Below are 25,085 nucleotides of genomic sequence, written 5' to 3'. Positions count from 1 at the left end.
CCCATGTCCACAAAGTGTACTCCCGGATAGACTTCTTTGTCCTGGGAAGGGCGCTGATCCCGAAGGTGGCAGGAACGGAGTATTCGGCTATAGCCATTTCAGATCATGCCCCACATTGGGTAGATCTGGAAGTAGGAGAGGAAAAGGAACAGCGCCCACTCTGGAGATTAGATATGGGACTGTTGGCGGACGAGGGGGTATGCGTAAGGGTGAGGGGATGTATTGAAAGGTACCTAGAGATTAATGATGACGGAGAGGTCCAGGTGGGAGTGGTCTGGGAGGCGCTGAAGGCGGTGGTTAGAGGGGAGCTGATCTCCATAAGGGCCCATAAGGGGAAACAAGAGGGTAAAGAAAGGGAGAGATTGTTGAGGGAGATTTTGAGGGTGGATAGGCAATATGCGGAGGCCCCAGATGAAGGGCTATACAGGGAAAGACGGAGATTGCACACGGACTTTGACTTGTTGACCACGGGTAAGGCGGAGGCACAATGGAGGAAGGCACAGGGAGTGCAGTATGAATATGGAGAGAAGGCGAGCCGGCTGCTGGCCCAACAACTTAGGAAGAGGGGGGCGGCGAGAGAGATCGGAGGGGTTAGAGACGAGGAGGGAAAGATGGAACGGGGAGCGGAGAGGGTGAACGGGGTGTTTAAGGTATTTTACGAGAGGCTATATAAGGCTCAACCCCCGGAAGGGAAAGAGGGAATGATGCGTTTCCTAGACCAGCTGGAGTTCCCGAAGGTTGAGGAACAGGAGATGACAGGACTGGGAGCGCAGATTGAGGTGGAGGAGGTGGTAAAAGGAATTGGGAACATGCAGGCAGGGAAGGCCCCGGGACCGGATGGGGCCCCGGGACCGGATGGGTTCCCGGTGGGGTTCTAGAGGAAATACGTGGACCTGCTGGCCCCACTTCTGACGAGAACCTTTAATGAGGCTAGGGAAAGGGGGACACTACCCCTGACGATGTCAGAGGCGACGATATCGCTGATCCTGAAAAGAGACAAGGACCCGCTGCAGTGCGGGTCATACAGGCCTATTTCCCTCTTGAACGTAGATGCCAAGCTTTTGGCCAAGGTGATGGCGACGAGGATAGAGGTCTGTGTCCCTGGGGTGGTGCATGATGATCAAACGGGGTTTGTTAAAGGGAGGCAATTGAATGCTAATATACGGAGGCTGCTGGGGGTGATGATGATGCCCCCACCGGAGGGGGAGGCGGAGATAGTGGTGGCGATGGATGCAGAGAAAGCATTTGATAGAGTGGAGTGGGACTACCTGTGGGAAGTACGGAGGAGATTTGGATTTGGAGAGGGGTTCATTAGATGGGTTCAGCTCCTGTACAGGGCCCCGGTGGCAAGTGTGATTACAAATAGGCAACGATCTGACCACTTCTGATCTGACCACTAGGGGTACAAGACAGGGATGTCCCCTGTCCCCGTTACTGTTTGCGTTGGCAATTGAGCCACTGGCCATAGCGCTGAGGGGCTCTAGGAAGTGGAGGGGGGTACTTAGAGGGGGAGAAGAGCATCGGGTGTCATTATACGCGGATGATTAGTTGTTGTATGTCGCGGACCCAGTGGAGGGGATGCCTGAAATAATGCAGACACTCAGGGAGTTTGGAGAATTTTCAGGATATAAATTGAATATGGGGAAGAGTGAACTGTTTGTGATGCACCCTGGGGAACAGGGCAGGGGAATAGACGATTTACCGTTGAGGAGGGTAACAAGGGATTTCCGGTATTTAGGGATCCAGGTGGCCAGGAACTGGGGAACCTTGCATAAGCTTAACTTGGCACAACTGGTAGAGCAGATGGAAGAGGACTTTAGGAGGTGGGACATGGCGCCCCTGTCATTGGCGGGCAGGGTGCAGGCGGTTAAAATGGTGGTCCTTCCGAGGTTTCTTTTTGTGTTCCAGTGCCTCCCTGTACTGATTACAAAGGCCTTTTTTAAGAAGGTGGACAAGAGTATTATGAGCTTTGTGTGGGCTGGAAAGACCCCAAGAGTAAAGAGGGGGTTCCTGCAGCGCAGTAGGGACAGAGGGGGACTGGCACTGCCGAGTCTAAGTGATTATTATTGGGCCGCCAACATGTCAATGATATGTAAGTGGATGAGGGAAGGGGAAGGAGCGGCGTGGAAAAGATTGGAGATGGCGTCCTGTAGGGGAACTAGTCTGAAAGCACTGGTGACGGCGCCGTTACCGTTCTCCCCGGAAGAATACACCACAAACCCAGTGGTGGTGGCAACTCTGAAAATTTGGGGGCAGTGGAGACGACATAAGGGAGTGCCTCAGTGTGGTCCCCGATAAGGAACAACCATAGGTTCGTCCCGGGAAGGATAGATGGGGGATTTAAATCTTGGCAGCGAGTAGGAATTGTGAAATTGAAGGACTTGTTCTTAGACGGGACGTTCGCGAGTCTGGGAGCACGGACAGAAAAATATGGGTTGCCACCTGGGAATGCATTTCGCTATATGCAAGTGAGGGCATTTGTGAGGCAACAGGTGAGGAAATTTCCGCAGCTCCCAGCGCAAGAGATCCAGGACAGAGTGATTTTGGGGGCATGGGTGGGTGATGGTCGGGTGTCAGATATATATAGGGAAATGAGAGACGAGGGGGAGACGATGGTAGAGGAGCTGAAGGGAAAATGGGAGGAGGAGCTGGGCGAAGAGGGGCTGTGGGCAGATGCCCTAAGTAGGGTAAACTCTTCGTCCTCGTGTGCCAGGCTCAGCCTGATACAATTCAAGGTTCTACACAGGGCGCATATGACTGGAGCAAGGCTGAGTAGATTTTGTGGAGTGGAGGATAGGTGCGGGAGATGCACGGGAAGCCCGGCGAACCACACCCACATGTTTTGGTCATGTCCGGTATTGCATGGGTTCTGGGTGGGTGTGGCAAAAGTGATTTCAAAGGTGGTGGGGGTCCGGGTCGAACCAGGCTGGGGGTTGGCTATATTTGGGGTTGCAGATGAGCCGGGAGTGCAGGAGGCGAGAGAGTCCGATGTTTTGGCCTTTGCGTCCCTAGTAGCCCGGCGAAGGATTCTACTTGTGGAAAGAAGCTAAGCCCCCGGGTGTGGAGGCCTGGATCAATGACATGGCAGGGTTTATAAAATTGGAGCGGATAAAGTACGCACTAAGAGGTTCGGCTCAAAGGTTCACCAGGCTGTGGCAACCGTTCCTCGACTATCTCGCAGAGCGATAAAGGAAAATAGGAAAGGTAGCAGCAGCAACCCAGGGGGGGGAGGGGAGGGCTCATTTGGGTCCTCAGGGGTTTTATATTAGTTATTTATATTAGATGTTACGAAGTTACTATTTTAGTTACTATTTCTGTTGTTTCTTATTTTGTTGTTGGCAGTTGCCGTTAGTTAGCATATTATTTATTTTTTAAAAACGATCAATGTATATATTATTACAAAGTTGTAAAATGGGAAATTTTTGTTTGATCGAAAAACTTTAATAAAATATATTTATTAAAAAAATTTAAAAATTAAAAATTAAAAAAAGTGTCACGGGATCTTTTGCATCCATCCAAGGTGGCAAGAGAGACCGCAGTTTACCATCGCAGTTCAAAGACAGGAATCACAGGATAGCTGGGATAGGAAATAGAAAAACGTCACATTGCTACAGTGAAAAGTAATCAGAGGTTAATCGACAGATACATTGTTACATGAGGTTATGTTACGGACGTGGCCAATGCCGCAACTGGATGTTCTTGACAGCAAAATTGGGTGGAGTTCCCCATCACTGATATCCATCACCTTAACGAACACAAAATTCTACCTATTGTACGCCAGCAGCGGTGAATCTTTCTACACCATTATTTTCATCGGTTTTTGCAGACAATTGTGAAGAAATGTTTTACATAGCTCTCATGAGAAGATATGAATTCAACAAGCAAAGATTTGGACATGTCAATGCAAGCTCCTTTCAAATTTCTGGTTTACAATTAGCTTGAACTGGGTGAATGTTATATCTTTAAAAACATGGTCAGCTGCTTGGCACAAAGACCTTGGATCTTAACACCTCAATTATCTTCAAAGGTCTTTCCTTGATCAGAGGAAATAACATGACAATTTCCCTAAACGTGTTTATACACACCTTCAACACTCAGGATTGGTTTCTGGCTGGTGCTAATCGGCTCACGGCTCTCTCCAATGTATCGCCCTTGACTGTCAAAGCTCAAAACAGGGATATGTGGTGTAAATGGTGGTAGAGGCCCTCCATTAACTACTTCTCCAAGAAGCCCAGTTTGTTTCTGAACAATAAATAAGGACATCTTGGGCAACAGTGGATAATCTGGATCAGTTAACGTCAGTCGGTTCAATTCAACACACCTGCAACATATTAAACAACATATCAATTATACAGGGTAGATTGTTTCATGTTGATTGCTGTGGACTGTCTCAGCTATCAAAACGTGAGCAAAGTTTTCAGAGCAGGTTGTTAGATGTGGATTTTCCTGAAGCCTACTCAGTTCATAATAAAATATTTTGTTTTCAGTTTTGTAGTCACAGAGCATTAACCAGACACTGGAAAATATGAAGGAGCAAGTGTGCAATTGTAATAATGATTTTAACATAGCAGAGGTATGCATTCAGAGTCCCCTCTTCTTTGCTGCTACAATCTTAAGCAAGTCTTTTATGGAACCGTCATGGGGCAGTCAGGTCAGGTGTTACAACACACTGGGCTAGTGTGTGGCCACTTCCCACCCCACGGGCCCTGGAGTCACAACACAAGTGAATTAATCAATATTTTTTATAAACACACACACACACAGACGGGTGGAAAGGGGTAAAAATCGTAAATAAAAGAGTTTTTATTTCTGATGGTTTTTAGCATGTTTTCTTCACAGTAAGCTTGTAGATTAAAGTCATTGGTTTGCAGCCTATAATGGTCTTCTCTTTAATTCAGAAATACAATACACACAACTTTGCTGGAGAGCACTTTATTTCTTATCAACCTTTGCTTTCAGTTCATGATTTGTCTTCCTGCCTCTAATTTCAGGAATACAACACCCACAGGTTTTCTGGAGATAAAGAGACAGCCCTCACAGCAGCCTGCTGGAGGGGGTTAGCTGGATCTTTTTACTGTGCTACCAGAATCAAAACTTAACCCTTCAGGTCTCTGAAAAGCATTTCAGTGGGATAAGATCCAATCACCACCTGTTACTAGGCAACGCGCAGCCTTTTGGGCCAATTCATTGGCCACTAGCCCAAACAATCAAACAGAGTCCCAGCCGATCTCTCTCACTGGTGGCGGCCAGTCTACAACTCTTTAATTCAAACAGAAGAATCCAGAAGCCTGTGCTGGTTTAAGATGCAGCCTGTTTACCTTAAGGACACATGTCCATTAATCATCCATGGATCAAAAACGTAACAACAAAAATAAAAGAAAGGGGAAATAAGGAGAATAAACAAAGGACCCTGATACAGGTCAAAATAATTGGGGCAAAATGGTAGAGAGCAGGAATTCAAGCCTACTCCAGGCTTTCACTAACAGGCAAGTAATATCCATCAGTCTGCTAATAAATGGATTTAAAATATCCCAAAATCCCAATAATCTTCAAAAATGAGACAATTCAGACCTACTTGGAAGTCACCGAAGTATCTAAAAGCGAAATTAATGAGTCAATATGGCATAAAATAGAAAAAGAGTCAAAAGTAAGAGAGACACCAGGAGATTCCAAGAGGAAAATAGGAGAAACGGTAAGGTTTTCAATATCAGTGTTGAGATGAGAGGGAAAACAAATGCAGAGGAGAAGGAGGAGGAGGAGAGGGCTCTCCTGAAGCCGGTGACTGTAGTATAGCTCGCTAATAGCTATTATGCGAATATACATCATCAGTGGTGTCAGATCATGTGAAACTGGATCTCAGGGAGAGATGGTTCTAGAAGGAACCTCATGTTTATCTATCCCTGTACATGGTTGGATATCATTAATAAATGTTTGGCAGTGCCTCTGTCAGTGCAGCACTACCTCAGCACCGCACCCGAGTGTCCGTCTAAATCTTTTAGGTCTACAAGATGAGGGGCATGGATAGAGTGGATGGGCAGGCACTCTTTCCCAGGGTGGAGGGGTCAGTCACCAGAGGGCATAGATTTAAGGTCCATGGGGCAAAGTTTAGAGGAGATGTGCAAGGCAGGTTTAAAAAAATGTTTTTTTACAAAGGGTGGTGAGTGCCTGGAACGCGTTGCCAGGGGAGTTTGTGGAAGCAGATACATAACGGCGTTCAAAAGGCATCTTGACAAATACATGAACAGGATGGGTTTCGAGGGATACGGCACAAGGAAGTGCTGAGGGTTTCGGCCGAGTTGGTTATCATGACCGGCACAGGCTTGGAGGGCCGAAGGGCCTGTTCCTGTGCTGTATTGCTCTTTGTCCTGGAGGCCTTGTTTCCTGTCGTCTTTATTAAACACACCCTGGGACCGGTTATGGTCATTCTTCAGTGCCACGTTTCACTCGAGCACTGTAGGATTTCAAGGATGGAAGAGCTAGATAGAGCTGAAGTGATGAGCCTTGGGTAAACCAAGGATCAATTTGACAGCTCAACAGTCATTCAATCTCAGTTTGACTTCCCCAGCATAAAGGAGATTGCGTTGTCAGCAGCTAATTAAGTATAATCGCTTATGATAAATGTAGGAAGCAACAAAGTGACAGGTGTTGCACATGTAGCTTTTCCAAAATAGGCCTGAAGAGAAAATTGCAAGGAAGATGGTGGAAAGCACATTTTAAACACCCCAGCTCTTCCTGACACTTACCCATCACTCAAACTCAGACCATAGAGCCTGGCAAATTCTTCTGCCTCTTCACAGCCTTTAAACAGCAACATTCTCACAAGAGTGTCCATTGGGAACATTGTGGATCGCTGAGAGCTCACCGTGAAAGCAAAATTCAAAGTCTTCAAAGCTTCACGACGTACCTGAAACAAACAAACATCTGAAACACTGTCTCCTAGCAGCTTTCACTTGCCTGATCCAGAGAGTTCAATAACACAGAGCAGGAGATTAAAGAGGATAGGACTGTCCTCATGTTACATGTTCATTGGAATTTAGGAAGAGGAGTAGGCCATTCATCTACTCTGCCATTCAATTAGATCATGGCTGCTCTGAATCGGAACTCAAACTTCCAGCCTTTGTTCTCAAATCAATAAAACCTTGTCTAACATCAGTTCTGACACACTGATTCTACACTCTTAAGCTTGGGCTTGTACAGGTTAATGTAAAGGGTATTACTGTCGAGGACCAAAATACTTTTTACGCTTTGGCAACTAGTATAAGCATAAAGCACACCCAAGGTACCACAAACAATGAACAAAACCACCAACCCACCACCGTTCTAATGCAGTGCTGTAGACAGAAAGTAAATGCAACCGTCATAGTGAGTCAGGATCCAACTTGAAAGTGAATTGAAGCAGAATGAGATTCAAGTCAGCTTGGGCCACGATATTCGATTAATGTTACTTCAATCTAGGGTCTGTGCAAAGCAAAACAGTTACACGTTCAATTATAGTACAAAGTAGATCTTAGGGCTTAATTTACTGCATCTGAAAAGTATGTTTTTAAGAGAGATTGCCACCTTCTGTGTAAAACATGATTTTTTTTTTACTTTAATTCCAGCCACCCCATCACTTGAAGTTTTACAGTAGAGTCCCCAGAGCACGTTTTAATGAATGGATTGAAAGTTAGGAATCATAACAGGGTTGCCTGAAGGACCCTCACAGCCAGCAAGGGGGAGGGAGGAGACATTATCACTGTTATTGCAGGATTTGCATAAAAAAGCTTACAGGTTATTGCAGAATGAATGGGACAAGTTCAATTTTCCAGATTAATGGCCAACGTTCAGCAAAAGACAACAGAACATTCAGAAACATAATAATTCTAACTTTTCAAATGGTTCAGCTGTTTAAGCAACTCAGTTCTGAATCATACAGCTCAGGAACAATTGGAAAAATCACAAAGGAAAATCTGTGACAAGAACAGTGATTAGCAGTAGGCAGCACGGTAGCATAGTGGTTAGCACAATCACTTCACAGTGCCAGGGTCCCAGGTTCGATTCCCGGCTTGGGTCACTGTTTGTGTGGAGTCTGCACGTTCTCCCCGTGTCTGCGTGGGTTTCCTCCGGGTGCTCCGGTTTCCTCCCACTGTCCAAAGATGTGCAGGTTAGGTGGATTGGCCATTAACAAAAAAGTTACGGTAAGATGGGGTTACGGGGATAGGGAGGAAGTGTGGGGATAGGGTGGAGGTCTGGGCTTAGGAAGGGTGCTCTTGGGGACTTCCGGGTGCGGCGATGACCAGCTGAGTCGCACGTTTCGGCAGCTCCCGGTGGAACGGACTTTTGGGCTCTTAATAAGAGCCCCAACGGCAATTTTAACGGCTAAAAGTACTGTGCGGTGAACCAGAAGGGAATCCCCCCTGGATACGGATGAAAAAAGGAGAGGAAGGTGGCCGGATTGCGGTGGATCCTTTAGAGCAGCGGCAAGGAAGGCAAGCAAAAACCAAGATGGCGTCGGAAGGTGGCAGTTTAATATGGGGCCCTGAACAACACGAGTTTTTGAAACGCTGCGTGGAAGAACTCAAAAAGGAAATGAAGAAGGAGCTGTTGGCCCCGATATTACAGGCGATCGAAGGGCTAAAGGAGGAGCAAAAGACCCAGGAGCGGGAGCTTCGGGTCGTGAAGGCAAAGGCTGCCGAGAATGAGGACGACATACAGGGCCTGGTGGTGAAGACGGAGATGCACGAGGCACACCATAAACAAACCATAAACGATGTGTGGAAAGGCTGGAGGCGCTGGAGAACAACGCGAGGAGGAACAACCTAAGGATTCTTGGTCTTCCTGAAGGTGCGGAGGGAGCGGACGTCGGGGCATATGTGAGCACGATGCTGCACTCGTTAATGGGAGCGGAGGCCCCGGCGGGTCCGCTGGAGGTGGAGGGAGCATACCGAGTGATGGCTCGAGGACCGAGAGCAGGAGAAATTCCTAGAGCCATCGTGGATTGATTCCTCCGTTTTAAGGATAGAGAGATGGTCCTTAGATGGGCAAAGAAAACTCGGAGCAGTAAGTGGGAGAATGCGGTGATCCGCGTATACCAAGACTGGAGTACGGAGGTGGCGAGAAGGAGGGCGAGCTTTAATAGGGCCAAGGCGGTGCTTCACAAAAAGAAGATAAAATTCGGAATGCTGCAACCGGCAAGACTGTGGGTCACATATCAAGGGAGGCACCACTACTTTGAGACGGCGGATGAGGCGTGGACTTTTATCGTGGAAGAAAAATTGGAATGAGTGGGTTATTAAAAAAAAGAACGTTTGAAACAAAGTGGTGGGGCGAGTATGGGGGGCAAAGAGGGGGGTAAAAAGGGGGGAAAGAGGAGCTTTATGTTATTAATCCTGCGATGTGGCAACTTTTCTCTCTTCCACAGGAGGTGGTGGGGGGAGGAAAGGAGGTGGAGGAGATGGGGCGTTGGCCATTGGGGGCAGGGCCAAGGGGGAAGCGCGGGCTCGGTTCCCGAGCTATGATAATCATGGCGGGAATAGCGAAGCAGGAAGGAGGGGGCATCGCACGGTGCGAGCCAAGGTCACGGGGGGGAAACCGAGGTCGGCCAGAGTTTGCTGACTTCTGGGAGCAACATGGGGGGTGTAACTACGCTAGTGGGGGATCTAGCGGGGGGGGGTGGGAGGGGGGAATTATTGGGCTGCTGCTGCTGGGGAGAGGGGGGAGCTGGCATGGGGTGGGATGGGCGGGGGGGCACCGCCTGGGGGGGACACAGCTGCGTGGGAGCCGGGTGAGGAGCTGGAAAAAGGGGATGGCTAATCGACAAAGGGGGGGGGGGGTAAAAAGCCCCCCAACCCGGCTGATCACGTGGAACGTGAGAGGGCTGAACGGGCCGATAAAGAGGGCACGGGTACTCACACACCTTAAGAAACTTAAGGCAGACGTGGTTATGTTACAGGAAACGCACTTGAAACTGATAGACCAGGTTAGACTACGCAAAGGATGGGTGGGGCATGTGTTCCATTCGGGGCTAGATGCGAAAAACAGGGGGGTGGCTATATTAGTGGGGAAGCGGGTAATGTTTGAGTCAAAGACTATAGTGGCGGATAGCGGGGGCAGATACGTGATGGTGAGTGGCAAACTACAGGGGGAGACGGTGGTTTTGGTAAATGTATATGCCCCGAACTGGGATGATGCCAATTTTATGAGGCGTATGCTAGGATGCATCCCGGACCTAGAGGTGGGAAAGTTGGTAATGGGGGGAGATTTCAATACGGTGTTGGAACCAGGGCTGGACAGGTCGAGGTCCAGGACTGGAAGGAGACCGGCAGCAGCCAAGGTGCTTAAAGATTTTATGGAGCAGATGGGAGGAGTAGACCCGTGGAGATTTAGCAGACCTAGGAGTAAGGAGTTTTCGTTTTTCTCCTATGTCCACAAAGTCTATTCGCGAATAGTCTTTTTTGTTTTGGGAAGGGCGCTGATCCCGAAGGTGAGGGGGACGGAGTATACGGCTATAGCCATTTCGGATCACGCTCCACATTGGGTGGACTTGGAGATAGGGGAGGAAACAGAAGGGCGCCCACCCTGGAGAATGGACATGGGACTAATGGCAGATGAGGGGGTGTGTCTAAGGGTGAGGGGGTGCATTGAAAAGTACTTGGAACTCAATGATAATGGGGAGGTCCAGGTGGGAATGGTCTGGGAGGCGCTGAAGGCAGTGGTTAGAGGGGAGCTGATATCAATAAGGGCACATAAAGGAAAGCAGGAGAGTAGGGAACGGGAGCGGTTGCTGCAGGAACTTCTGAGGGTGGACAGGCAATATGCGGAGGCACCGGAGGAGGGACTGTACAGGGAAAGGCAAAGGCTACATGTAGAATTTGACTTGCTGACAACGGGTACTGCAGAGGCACAGTGGAGGAAGGCACAGGGTGTACAGTACGAATATGGGGAGAAGGCGAGCAGGTTGCTGGCCCACCAATTGAGGAAAAGGGGAGCAGCGAGGGAAATAGGGGGAGTGAGGGATGAGGAAGGAGAGATGGAGCGGGGAGCGGAGAGAGTGAATGGAGTGTTCAAGGCATTTTATAAAAAATTATACGAAGCTCAACCCCCGGATGGGAGGGAGAGAATGATGGGCTTTCTGGACCGGCTGGAATTTCCCAAGGTGGAGGAGCAGGAAAGGGTGGGACTGGGAGCACAGATTGAAATAGAGGAAGTAGTGAAAGGAATTAGGAGCATGCAGGCGGGGAAGGCTCCGGGACCGGATGGATTCCCAGTTGAATTTTACAGGAAATATGTGGACTTGCTCGCCCCGCTACTGATGAGGACCTTTAATGAGGCAAAGGAGAGGGGACAGCTGCCCCCGACTATGCCTGAGGCAACGATATCGCTTCTCCTAAAGAAGGAAAAGGACCCGCTGCAATGCGGGTCCTATAGACCTATTTCCCTCCTAAATGTAGACGCTAAGATTCTGGCCAAGGTAATGGCAATGAGGATAGAGGATTGTGTCCCGAGGGTGGTCCATGAGGACCAAACTGGGTTTGTGAAGGGGAGACAGCTGAATACGAATATACGGAGGCTGCTAGGGGTAATGATGATGCCCCCACCAGAGGGGGAAGCGGAGATAGTGGTGGCGATGGATGCCGATAAAGCATTTGATAGAGTGGAGTGGGATTATCTGTGGGAGGTGCTGAGGAGATTTGATTTTGGAGATGAGTATGTTGGATGGGTGCAGCTGTTGTATAGGGCCCAGTGGCGAGTGTGGTCACGAATGGACGGGGATCTGCATACGTTCGGCTCCATAGAGGGACAAGGCAGGGATGCCCTCTGTCCCCATTATTGTTTGCACTGGCGATTGAGCCCCTGGCAATAGCATTGAGGGGTTCCAAGAAGTGGAGGGGGGTACTTAGAGGAGGAGAAGAACACCGGGTATCTCTGTATGCGGATGATTTGTTGTTATATGTAGCGGACCCGGCGGAGGGGATGCCAGAGATAATGCGGACACTTCGGGAGTTTGGAGAATTCTCAGGATATAAACTGAAGATGGGGAAAAGTGAGTTGTTTGTGGTGCATCCAGGGGAGCAGAGCAGAGAAATAGAGAACTTTCCGCTGAGGAAGGTAACAAGGGACTTTCGTTACTTGGGGATCCAGATAGCCAAGAATTGGGGTACATTGCATAGGTTAAATTTAACGCGATTGGTGGAACAAATGGAGGAGGACTTCAAGAGATGGGACATGGTATCCCTGTCACTGGCAGGGAGGGTGCATGCGGTTAAAATGGTAGTCCTCCCGAGATTCCTCTTTGTGTTTCAGTGCCTCCCGGTGGTGATCACGAAGGCTTTTTTCAAAAGGATCGAAAAGAGTATCATGAGTTTTGTGTGGGCCGGAAAGACCCCGAGAGTGAGGAAGGGATTCTTACAGCGTATTAGGGATAGGGGGGGGGCTGGCACTACCGAGCCTAAGTGAGTACTACTGGGCCGCCAATATCTCAATGGTGAGTAAGTGGATGGGAGAAGAGGAGGGAGCGGCGTGGAAGAGATTGGAGAGGGCGTCCTGTAGGGGGACTAGCCTACAAGCTATGGTGACGGCCCCATTGCCGTTCTCACCGAAGAAATACACCACAAGCCCGGTGGTGGTGGCGACTTTGAAAATTTGGGGACAGTGGAGACGGCATAGGGGAAAGACGGGCGCCTTGGTGGGGTCCCCGATAAGAAATAACTATAGGTTTGCCCCGGGGAGAATGGATGGGGGATTTGGAATATGGCAAAGAGCAGGAGTAACGCAACTGAAAGATTTGTTTGTGGATGGGAAGTTCGCAAGTCTGGGGGCGCTGACCGAGAAATATGGGTTGCCCCAAGGGAATGCATTCCGGTATATGCAACTGAGGGCTTTTGCGAGGCAACAGGTGAGGGAATTTCCGCAGCTCCCGACGCATGAGGTGCAGGACAGAGTGATCTCAAAGACATGGGTGGGGGACGGTAAGGTGTCAGATATATATAGGGAAATGAGGGACGAGGGGGAGATTATGGTAGATGAGCTGCAAGGGAAATGGGAAGAAGAGCTGGGGGAGGAGATTGAGGAGGGGCTGTGGGCGGATGCCCCAAGTAGGGTAAACTCATCGTCCTCGTGTGCCAGGCTAAGCCTGATTCAATTTAAGGTGTTACACAGGGCGCATATGACTGGAGCATGGCTCAGTAAATTTTTTGGGGTAGAGGATAGGTGTGCGAGATGCTCGAGAAGCCCAGCGAATCACACCCACATGTTCTGGTCATGTCCGGCACTACAGGGGTTCTGGGTGGGGGTGACAAAGGTGCTTTCGAAAGTAGTGGGGGTCCAGGTCGAACCAAGCTGGGGGTTGGCTATATTTGGGGTTGCACAAGAGCCGGGAGTGCAGGAGGCGTGAGAGGCCGATGTTTTGGCCTTTGCGTCCCTAGTAGCCCGGCGCAGGATACTGTTGATGTGGAAGGAAGCCAAGCCCCCGGGGGTGGAGACCTGGATAAATGACATGGCAGGATTTATAAAGCTGGAACGGATTAAGTTCGTCCTAAGGGGATCGGCTCAAGGGTTCACCAGGCGGTGGCAACCGTTCGTTGAATACCTCACAGAAAGATAGAGGGAATGGAAAAGAAGAAGGCAGCAGCAGCAGCCCGGGGGGGGGGGGGGGGGGGGGGAGAGAGTAACCAGAAGGACTCTCAGGGTTGTTAATATATATGTATAATATGTATAGGTCGTTGCTATAAATAATTGTATATTGGACTGTTAAATCATATTTTTGGAGAGTGTTTATCTGAGACAAGGCAGTTGCCATTTAGTTTTAGTTATATATTATTTATTCTTTGTTTATAAAACAGGTCATTGTTATCTACACTGTTATAGTATTGTGTAAAGGATACACAATGTACTGTGATGGTTGACCAAAAATTTTCAATAAAATATTTTTTTTTTTTAAAAAAAGGAAGGGTGCTCTTTCCAAGGGCCGTTGGAGACTCGATGGGCTGAATGGCCTCCTTCTGCACCATAAATTCTGTGACTCTGTAACTGTAATTATGCACTTGTGCTCTGACCCCTTTGGTCAGAGACAGGGAAAATTAGAGTCCCTTTCTAATCATTAGCCAGCTGGAGAGCATGTTAACGATGGGTGATGACAGGAGCAGGCTCAAATGTGTGGCCTTTGCCTCAAAACAGAACAGCATGGCAACAATAATCGGTTAGATTCTCACATTAGCAAATGGTGGCAGCAACAGAGATGTGCTGACACATGTGGAACCCAATATAAGTCAGCACCTTCACAAGAGAATAAATGTGTAGAGAACAACATTGTGAGGTAGAATAACAGTGTTGGTGGAGTGGGTAAAATCAGAGTTTTGTCCCAAATTTTATTGTTAAATTAAATGAACAAAAATAAATCCACAACATTATGGCCAGCAACAAAACTACTAACTTTTACAAAATTACCCACAATTCCCTGCTGTCACAAAGAACGGTCACCAACAGACAGTAAATAAATTTCTCAGTTTGTCAAGTGATTGGCCATACCTGTTTGAAGTAACGGTGCAATATACAAGCATTAAGATACGAAGCTGCCCTGACCAGCTTGAAAAACTTCACAAAGTTGTTGTTGTTCAGAGCAGCAAAGGCCTGGACTGCCAACTTCACCTCTGGTGAGTTCCGGACTATTGGACGGAACTGCTGAACTTCCCTATAAAAGAGTACAGAGCATGAAAACAGTAAATGGTCCATTTTAAAAACACAGGTACACTTAACCCATAGAGCCCACTGGAGGAGGAGGCTGCTGTTAATAACAGTACATCTCTATTTTTCCCCAGAACAGCGCTGACTTTTCTTTTTAAAATTAAAATGGTTGCCAAAGAAGAATCAGCCCTGTATTTTATGGTACAGGAACAGAGATCACGGGTTCATATACACAAATTTTTGAATGTGGCAGGACAAGTTAACAAAGCTGTTATGTCATATGTGACGCGAAGATGAGCTTCCAACCACAGTTCTAGAAGCTCATCAAACCTTATCCAGTCTCCCGAACATAGCCTCTTACAGCCCTCGAAGCCTTTGAGATCGCCAAGCTGCTCTAATTCTGGCACTCTGCAAATCCCAGATTTTTGTTATTCTACTATTAGCAGCCATGCCTTCAGCGATTTAGTCCTAAAATCTGGAATTCTCTCTTTACACCTTTCCACATATCTCTGTCCTCCTTCAAAACCTCCTTAAAACCTACCTCTTTGACTAACCTTGTCAACTTTCCTAATTTTGTTTGGTGTCAAATTCTGATTAATAATAATTTTGTTAAATGCCTTGGGATGTTTTGCAGTGTTAAAGGTTCTTTAGAAATCTAAGTTGTTATTGTTGCAAAAAGACCCAGGTAATCCCTGGCTTTACAAATAGAGGCATCTTTGTTAAACACTGATGAATAGCCTTCAGCTAGATTGTGTTCAATTCTGGACATCGCACTTTAGGAAGGATAAGACCAAACAAGAACAGGAGTAGACCGTACGGTCCCTCGAGCCTGCTCCGCCATTCTATAGGGTCATGGCTGATCCAACATTCCTCTGCACAAAGTCCCTCACTTGCATATACCTGAACTCGCTTCCCTTCGGCAACTCTATCCTCTCCCGCAGCTCTTCCAGACCTCTCCTCCAGATATAAATCCCTCGCCCACGCCAGCCCCACCTCTCCCCACCTCCTATACATACCATCCTTCTCCCCTGACTTAAACCCATGGTTCCCATACAGTGGTGGTAGCACCAACCTCGCCTCCATGCTAAAGTGCCTCTTCAACTGGTTCTACATCCTAATCATACCACCGGGCTCACTGTGTACCTCCTCGGTGCCAGCGGGCCAGTGGAAGTGCCGTCATCACCATGGCCCTCAGGCTGGGCTCCCTACAGGATCCTTCTCCATCCTAATCCACTCTTACCCTTCTCCTTCCTACCACCGCTTCACCTTCTCCGCCCAGTAGAAGTGCAACAGATTTGGTAACGCTAACACCGCTTTCTGCCTCTGCAGCAGGGTCCTCTTCACCCCAGGTCCCTACCCCGCCCATATAAACTCCGAAATCGCTGCATCCAGTTTCCGGAAAAAGGCCTTCGGAATGAAGATCGGGAGGGTTTGGAATACAAACAGGAACCTTGAACCGTTCATTTTTGCCAAATGGACCCTCCTCGTCAATGTCAGGAGTAATGTATCCATCTCTTAAAGTCCTTCCCAACCTCCTCCACAATTTTGCCAGGTTCCATTTGCGCACCGTCACCCACTCCCCCGTCACCGGAACCCCAAATACCTAAACCTGTCCCTGGCTACCCTAAATGGCAACACTCCAAGATTGGCTTCCCGAACCGCCGTGTTCACCAGAAACACATCATCCTTTCCACCATTCAGCTTATAACCCAAGACAGCCACAAACCCCTCCATTTGTCCAAAATTCTCCCCGTACTCCACAATGCGTCCGACACGAACAGCAGCAGATGTCTGCATACAGCAACACCCGGTATTCCCTCCTCCCTCTTACAATCCCCTGCCACTCTACTGACCCCCTAAGGGCCATCGCCAAGGGCTCTATCGCCAGAGTGAACAGCAGCGGCGACAGCAGTCACCCCTGCCTTGTTCCCGTGCAACCCAAAGCTGTGAACTCATCTTATTTGTCCGTACACTCGCCACCGGGGCCACGTACAGCAGACGCACCCACGACACAAACTTCGGCCCAAACCCAAACCTTCCCAAATTCTTAAATAGGTACCGCCACTCCACCCAGTCGAAAGCATTCTCGGCGGTAGAGACCACTACATCTGGTACCCGAGCTTTCAGCGGGGTCATGATCACATTTAATAACCGCCTTATATTACTGGAAAGCTGCTTGTCCTTTACAAAACCGATTTGGTCCTCTGCACCCCCAGATCTTGGCCAACACATTCACACCCGTGTTTAGCAGTGAAATGGGTCGATATGACCCACACTCCCCTTCTTTGGGATTAGCTGGATCGACGCCTGGGTCAGCATCTCCGGTAGCTCCCCAATATCTAGCTCCTCACTAAACATACCCAGTAAATATGGTGCCGACTCCATCGCAAACTCCTTATAGAACTCTACCGGGTACCGGCCAGCCCCTGGGTCCTTCCCATGACTTCATCCCTTTTATGCTATCCATCACCTCTCTCAGCCCTAGCGACCCCTCCAGCGGCTGCCTCCTCTCCTCATCCAGCCATGGGAATTCCAACCCATCCAAAAACTGCCCCATATCCCCTTCCTCAGAATTTCCCTAAATGCAGTCTGGCTCTGTAGCTGATGGGCTAGCATATGGCTCACATTCTCTCCATATTCATACTGAACCCCCCTCGCCCTCCGTAGCTGCCCCATTGCCTTCCCCGTCGTCAGCCTGTCAAACTGCCCCAGTAACCTCATTCTCTCCGCTAACCACTCCTTTGTGGAGCTCTCCAATATTTCCTGTCCACCTCAACTATCTCGTCCAACAACCGCCAATACTCCTCCCTCCTCCTCCCATGTGCCTCCCCTTCCAGTTCTGCCTCCTTTAATTTCTCCCTGAACCAGGTCTATCCAAGATGGCCCCCTTCTCCATCCATAACCTCACGCATTCTCCCTACGTGGCAAAACACTGCCACAACGCGCACCCCCCCCCCCCCCCCCCCCCCCCCACTTGGCAACCTCGGCGCCCTTCCCCCCTTCACTTCCCTTCATCAGCATGGCCACTCCTGCCCGAAGGCTCTTCCTATCTACACCCCTCTACCCATCTTTCCCTCCTTAGTCCGTGCAAACGGCTCCCCGGAACCCCACCCTCTCCCACACAAAGACAGATCCAAAACCACAGGTCACCCCCTCCAAAAAGAAAAACACCACAAATGATGGGGGGAGGGAGCAGTTGCCCCCTTACAAACTTGTTGCGTCTTAGCAGACAACCGCCACGGCAAAATCATCCCTCCTGAGAAAAAGCCCCCCATACCCACATCTGCCGATCTCTTGTTCCAGTTCCTCTGTCCCCCATCAGCATTCAGTTCTCCCCCAGTCTATGGTTCGCTAATTAAGTCATTGGCCTCCTCTGGGATTTCAAAATAGTACGCCCGGCTTTCAAAAGTCACCCACGGTTTTGGCGAATACAGTACCCCAAACCGGATCTGCCTTCGGTATAAAATCGTTTTGGCCTTGTTGAACCTGGTACACCTTTTCCCAGTTCCGTTGCAATTTGGATCCTGTTCCCCTCTCATTCACAGTTCTGCTTCTCCCTGGCCCATCGCAGGATCTTTTCCTTCTCCACAACCTGTGGAGTCTCACAGTCACCCCCCGTGGCGATTTCCCCGCTCTCGGCTTCTGCCAGAACCCCCTCCAGCCCACTTGAGACATATCTCGGGGCACTCGTGCCTTCCACACCCTCAGGCAAGCCAACGATACACAGGTTCTGCCTTCTGGACCTGTTCTCCTGCTTGTCTACCTCTGAGGAATGAAAACTTACCGGAGAATATCGCCTTCATTGAGATTGAGCAGAACATGGTAGCCCCGGAACTCTGCCTCATTCTCACAGTAGGTACCCTTGGTAGCCAAGTCCTGGTACATCTCTTTCAGACTTTGCAAGCACTTGGTCAGGTTTTCATCATTTATCTTGGCATCATAGGAGGACATTGGCTCCTCGCAGAGATGATGACTGCAGTGGATGTGGAATCGTGTGCACTTCTCAATAAGCGCTACTGTCAGCTGATTACACAGATGCTGCTGAGTAACATCCTGACAGAAGAGAAGGAAAACTCAATGACAATACAGTTCTTGCTCTCTAAACTCAGGTAATGTATGGCATTTTGTAATAAAGAGTACAAGCTTGAGAGTATTCCCAAGTACAGGTCTGCCACTACACAACACTGGGATGCAATGTTGGCAGGTACAGGCCGATCACTGTAAACACACTTGAGCACATTATCTTGATGGATTGTTTAATGAACTACAAAAGGAGGGAGGTGTGCGAGGTGCCATTTTTTGGATGATGTGTAAAACTGAGGCAGACACACAAGATCCCAAGGAGAAGCAAGGAACAAACCTAGTCAAAATTTATTTGTCAATAAACACCACTAATCATAGGTAACTTATCATATTAATTTGCTATTTACAATCACAAATAGCCAATCTAATAGGAATTGCATTTCACCAGTTGGAATGTCTCAAAAGTGTTAAAGCAGCACAAGTTCTTGCATGTCTTTAAACCCACTCTGCCATCACTGAATAAAAACAGAGTCTGACTAATTTAGTAAGCTGAATAGGATATTGCTCTGCTAAGTATAAAACATTGCACATGCTGTTTATATAGGCTGTCATTTTTCTTTTCTGCTCAATAAGAAATTGCAAGGGATGCCAACATCAGATTTTAAATAAAGTTCCTTCAATCCTGTACCCAACAATGTACTTCATGACCCACCCAAGAGGTTCCAAAATTACCCACCTGACAATTTCCATTTCTCACACCAGTCATTCTGTGGCCCTCCAAACCAGAAGACAAATTTAGTGTCGACTTAGGAATAGCTGTGTCATGGACTAATGCTGACTGACACTGGATTAAGACAGCCAAACTTCAACGAGTCTCAAGTCAGTCATTTTTGGAGCTAATTCACAGATCAACTAGCCCTGGGGGTTAAACAGGTAACCACAGGATTACACAAAAACTATTTTGATCTGTTATATTAGTGAACCCACAAGCACCATGTGGTTTCTATTTAGACTGGACTGTTGACTGGAAGCTGTTAATGCAAAGCATGTCAATTTGTGCTTTTATCTATTGATTGGCTCAGATCTCTCCCAACCTTCTATATCTGAATACACATGGATGCCATAAGAGTCTTATAGATCTGACTTCCGGTGCGACGGCATGAAGTAGCGGTCGCATTTCGGGTGGCTCCCGCACAGGCTCCGGCACTTTGGTCTTTTCTGCTCATACTGTGAGGAATTTTTCCGATCGGACTTGACGGCCCAGCAGAGCAAACAGCTTGGAATCGGGGAATGTTGAAATTGTGGGGTGAAACTGCAATCGTCGAGCTCGGGCAAGGACTCATTAATGATGGCAGGAGAAGCGACATCAGGCACATCTTCGGAGGGCTTCAGTGAGCCAAGTTTTCCACTTGGGATTTGATAGCAGAGCCTGGAGGGTGGCAATCCTTAATAATAAAAGGGTCCGACTTTGTTCGGAGAAGGTATTAGCAGATACGGGAGGGAGGTATGTTATACGAATGGGGATGTTAGATGGGGTACAGGTGGTGTAGGTGAATGTGTACGACTGAATTGAGATGATACAATGTTCATGAAACGGCTGCTGGCAACAATACCGGGTCAAGACACCCATCAGTTTATTCTGGGAGCAGACATGAATTGTCTGCTGTAGATTGCTGGTCCAAGGATTATGGCTGAGTACATAATCTATTTTCCAGGATTTACTATTTTGTCTTGAGCTGTGCGCCAGTGGCAGGGGTGAAGAAATCGGAGTACTCGGCGGTGGACATTTCTGATCATGCCCCACTTTGGATGGACCTGGAGTTGGGGGTAGGCAGGGTACATCGGAAGGGGTGGTAGCTGGATGTGGGTCTGCTGGCGCACATGGGGTTCTGTGCAAGGATCTCGGGGACTATCCGGGATTATAATTTGAACAATGACAATGGGGAGGTCTCAACCTCGACACTATGGGAAGTGCTGAAGGTTGAAATTATATCTTTCAAGGCCCACGTAAAGCTGGAGGCTAGGAGGAAGCCGGAAAAACTAGTCGACGATATTATAGAGGTAGATTGCAAGTATGCGGACAGCCCATCCCCAGAACTATTAGCAGAGAGAAGAAATCTGATCTCTACACGCAGGATGGTACGACAGCTGAGGCGAGCTAAAGGGGCTATTTACGAATATGGGGAGAAATATGGGGATATGCTCCTGGCATATCAACTCAAGAAACAGGAGGCTGAGAGGGAGATTGCCCAGATTAGGATGCAGGATGGGGGCTGGTCTCAGTTCAGGAAGAGGTAAATGAGGTATTTAAGGCCTTTTACCAAAATCTACACAGGTCCGAGCCTCCACGGGATGGGAAAGGTATAGTGGAATTCCTGGGTGAGTTGGAGTTTCCTCAAGGTGGAGGGGGAAGTTACGAGAGGACCTTGAAGCTCCGCTGGAGTTGGATAAGATCAAGTAGGAGCTAAAATTGATGCAGTTGGGAAAGCCCCAGGACCCGAAGGGAACCCGGTGGAATTCTGTAGAAAATTCATTAATCTATTAGCCCCTCTCTTGTTAGGGATGTTCAGGGACTCGTTGGAGAGAGGTGCTTTGCCCCAGATGCTGAGGCAGGCTTTGATTTCCCTGGTCTTGAAAAAAGACAAAGACGACTGTGAGACGTATCAACTGATTTCCCCATTTGTGGCGCGGCTGCTGTATACGGCCCCATTTGCCACATCCGATGTCCCCTTTGCTGTTTGCACTCGCAACAGAGCAACTATCCATGGACGTGAGTTGCTCGAATACATGGCGAGGAGTAGCTAGAGGACGGTGGAACACAGGGTCTTGCTGTACGCCGACGACTTATGTGAGGGATCCGGAGGCGTCAATGGGCAACATTATGGGGATCTTGCAGTATTTTGGGGCCTTCACTGACTACAAGATAAATATGGGAAAGAATTAATACTTTGTGGTTGGGGTGCGAAGGCAGAGAGGGGGCCTGAGGGGAGTGCCGTACCAGCTAGCTGGAAGTCATTTTCGGTATTGGGAATCCAGATCGCAAGGGACTGGGGGAAACTCGGAGGTTGAGTTAGGCGAATCTGGTGGCTAAGGTGAGACAGTTTCCCATTATTCCTGGCAGGCCGAGTGCAATCGATTAAGGTGACTATCGTGCTGAGATATTAATTTGTATTCCAGTGCCTTCCGATATTCTTACCCAAGGCTTTTTTCAGAGAGATTAACCGACTGGGTTTAGTTGGGTAGGTAAGAGCCCGAGAATCAGGAGGACGTTGCTCCAGAGAGAGAGACAATTAGGGGTCTTGGCCTTGCCAAACTTTCAATACTATTACTGGGCGGTTAATGCTGAAAAGGTGCTCGAGTGGTTCGGAGATTCTGATGGGCTTTGGGTCGAGGTGGAAGCAGAGCCTGTGAGGGGAGCAAGCCTAATGGCACTGGTATCAGCTCCGTTACCAGTGGTACCGAAGAAATATTTATCTACATCGGTCGTAATTGCCACATTAAAAATTTGGAGGCAACTCATCCAACATTTCAATTTGAGGGCTGCCTATAGGCTGACCTCCACCTGTGCAAACCAGTTATTGAAACCTGCTAGGTTGGATGTGAAATTTAGGGAATGGAAGGTTTAGAGAAAGTGAAGAAAAATATGGGCTTACAGAGCTGATGGGTTCAGGGTGTCTCCAAGTGCGCTGCTGGATCAAAAAGTACTTATCAGCATTTCCGGTGAAGCAGCCTTGCTCAAGAGGATCTTATCATGCTCTGCTTCGGAGGTGGCCAACACGTCAGTTATATACCAGTGGATGGTGGGGGAGGAAACGTGCTCTCTTGAGGGTATCAAGGCAAAGTGGAAGTTTGGAGTGAGGTGCCGAGGAAGGTGAACTCAACCTTGTCCTGTGCGAGGCTGAATCTCGTCCAACTGAAAGTTGTGTTCCGGGCACACCTCACAAAGGCTAAAATGTGTCGGTTTTTTGACGGGGCGGATGATAGGTGTGACGTGTTTGGGGGCCGGGTGCATCATGCACACATGTTCTGGTCGTGTTCAAAGCTGCTGGACTTCTGTAGGTCGCTTTTTGAGACTATGTCGGCAGTCCTGAACATTGGGTTGGTGCCTTGTCCATTGGTGGCAAAATTTCAGGTTTTGGTTGTGCTGGAATTCCGGACGGGGGCAGACGTCCTGGTCTTTGCCTCACTGGTGGCAAGGTGGCAGATCCTCCTGGGCTGGAGGCCGACTACACAGTCAAGCTTCGGAATGGATGGGTGACTTGATGAAGATTTTACACCATGAGAAGGTTAAATTTACTGTGAGAGGGTCAGTGTAAGGGCTTTACTGTAGATGGTGGTCATTTATATTGTACTTTAAAGAGTTGGTCACTGTCAGCCGTTGGGGGGGGGGGACTTAGTAACCAAGTTTTACTGTTGTAAGGGAAGGGGGTGGGGAGGAGCCCTTACTGTTCAATTGTTATTGTGTTTTTGTATGTTTTGTATTAAAACTGTTAAAAATTATAAGAAAGATATTTCCCAAAAAAAGTCTCAAGGACCTCAAACCAACACATCCATTATTCAATTCCGAAATACCAAACGTTGCATCAGTGAGTTGCAGTGATCTGTGGTAACTCCTCTTGGCACTGGTAAGCTTAGATAGGAGTGCCACCCACACATCCCCGTCACTCACGTGAACTTTCCGAATGATCAGTTTTTACATTTATTCTTTCATAGAATGTGGGCTTCACTAGCAAGGCCAGCATTTGTTGCCCATCCTTAAATTCCCTTGAACTGAGTGACTTGCTAAGCCATTTCAGAGACCAGTTAAGAGACAACCAATGTGGCTTTGTAGTCATATGTAGGCCAGACCATGTAATGATGGCATATTTCCTTCCCTAAAGGTCATTAGTGAACCAGATGGGTTTTTTATGACAATTGGCGATAGCTTCACGGTCACGGTTTCACTTTTATAGTTAATTGAGTTTAATTTGACTTCCGGGTGCGGCGATGACCAGCTAAGTCGCACGTTTCGGCAGCTCCCGGTGGAACGGACTTTTGGGCTCTTAATAAGAGCCCCAACGGCAATTTTAACGGCTAAAAGCACTGTGCGGTAAACCAGAAGGGAATCCCCCCTGGATACGGATGGAAAAAGGAGAGGAAAGTGGCCGGATTGCGGTGGATCCTTTGGAGCAGCGGCAAGGAAGGCAAGCAAAAACCAAGATGGCGTCGGAAGGTGGCAGTTTAATATGGGGCCCTGAACAACACGGGTTTTTGAAACGCTGCGTGGAAGAGCTTAAAAAGGAGATGAAGAAGGAGCTGTTGGCCCCGATATTACAGGCGATTGAAGGGCTAAAAGATGAGCAAAAGACCCAGGAGCGGGAGCTTCGGGTCGTGAAGGCAAAGGCTGCCGAGAATGAGGACGACATACAGGGCCTGGTGGTGAAGACGGAGATGCACGAGGCACACCATAAACGATGTGTGGAAAGGCTGGAGGTGCTGGAGAATAATGCGAGGAGGAAGAATTTAAGGATTCTTGGTCTTCCTGAAGGTACAGAAGGGGCGGACGTCGGAGCATATGTGAGCACGACGCTGCACTCGTTGATGGGATCGGAGGCCCCGACGGGTCCGCTGGAGGTGGAGGGAGCCTATCGAGTTATGGCGCGAAGACCGAGGGCTGGAGAAATTCCTCGAGCCATAGTGGTGAGATTCCTCCGTTTTAAGGACAGAGAGACGGTCCTAAGATGGGCAAAGAAAACTCGGAGCAGTAGATGGGAGAACGCGGTGATCCGCGTATATCAAGACTGGAGTGCGGAGGTGGCGAGGAGGAGGGCGAGCTTTAATCGGGCCAAGGTGGTGCTTCATAAAAAGATTAAATTTGGAATGCTGCAGCCGGCAAGACTGTGGGTCACATATCAAGGGAAGCACCACTGCTTTGAAACGGCAGATGAGGCGTGGACATTTATTGTTGAAGAGAAATTGGAATGAATGGGTTATTAAAAAAGAACGTTCGAGACAAAGTGGTGGGGCGAATATGGGGGGCGAAGAGGGGGGAAAAGATGATTTTTATGTTGTTAATCCTGCGACCCGGTAACTTTTCTCTCTTCCACAGGTTGTGGGGGAGGGAGGAAGGGAGGTGGAGGAGTTGGGGGCGTTGGCCATTGGGGGCGGGGCCAAAAGGGAAGCGCGGGCTTTGTTCCCGCGCTATGATAATTATGGCGGGAATAGGGAAGCAGGAAGGAGGGGGCGTCGCACGGTGCGAGCCGAGGTCACGGGGGGAAGCCGAGGTCGGCCAGAGTTTGCTGACTTCTGGGAGCAACATGGGGGGTGTAACTACGCTAGTGGGGGATCTAGCGGGGGGGTGGGGGGGGTGGGAGGGGGGGATTTACTGGGTTGCTGCTGCTGGGGAGAAGGGGGAGCTGGTA

The 25,085-nt window shown here is 48.7% G+C and overlaps 1 protein-coding gene across 1 annotated transcript in view; it reads right to left on the bottom strand.

The window, feature by feature from the left end:
• The window catches only part of mcm3ap (minichromosome maintenance complex component 3 associated protein), a 128,107-nt gene that overhangs the window by 80,311 nt on the left and 22,711 nt on the right, over positions 1–25,085 (bottom strand). Inside the window, exons 8-11 of the mRNA XM_072483959.1 lie at positions 18,446–18,714; positions 14,506–14,668; positions 6,744–6,904; positions 4,086–4,321 (exon numbers count right to left, since the gene is read on the bottom strand). Coding sequence (XP_072340060.1) covers positions 4,086–4,321; positions 6,744–6,904; positions 14,506–14,668; positions 18,446–18,714 — 829 coding nt within the window. The remainder of the gene's footprint in view (positions 1–4,085; positions 4,322–6,743; positions 6,905–14,505; positions 14,669–18,445; positions 18,715–25,085) is intronic.

The sequence above is a fragment of the Scyliorhinus torazame genome, chromosome 2, assembly GCF_047496885.1.
Source record: "Scyliorhinus torazame isolate Kashiwa2021f chromosome 2, sScyTor2.1, whole genome shotgun sequence".
NCBI lineage: Eukaryota > Metazoa > Chordata > Chondrichthyes > Carcharhiniformes > Scyliorhinidae > Scyliorhinus > Scyliorhinus torazame.
Note: the sequence above shows the minus strand (reverse complement) of the source record. Positions and strands in the feature narration are given on the sequence as shown.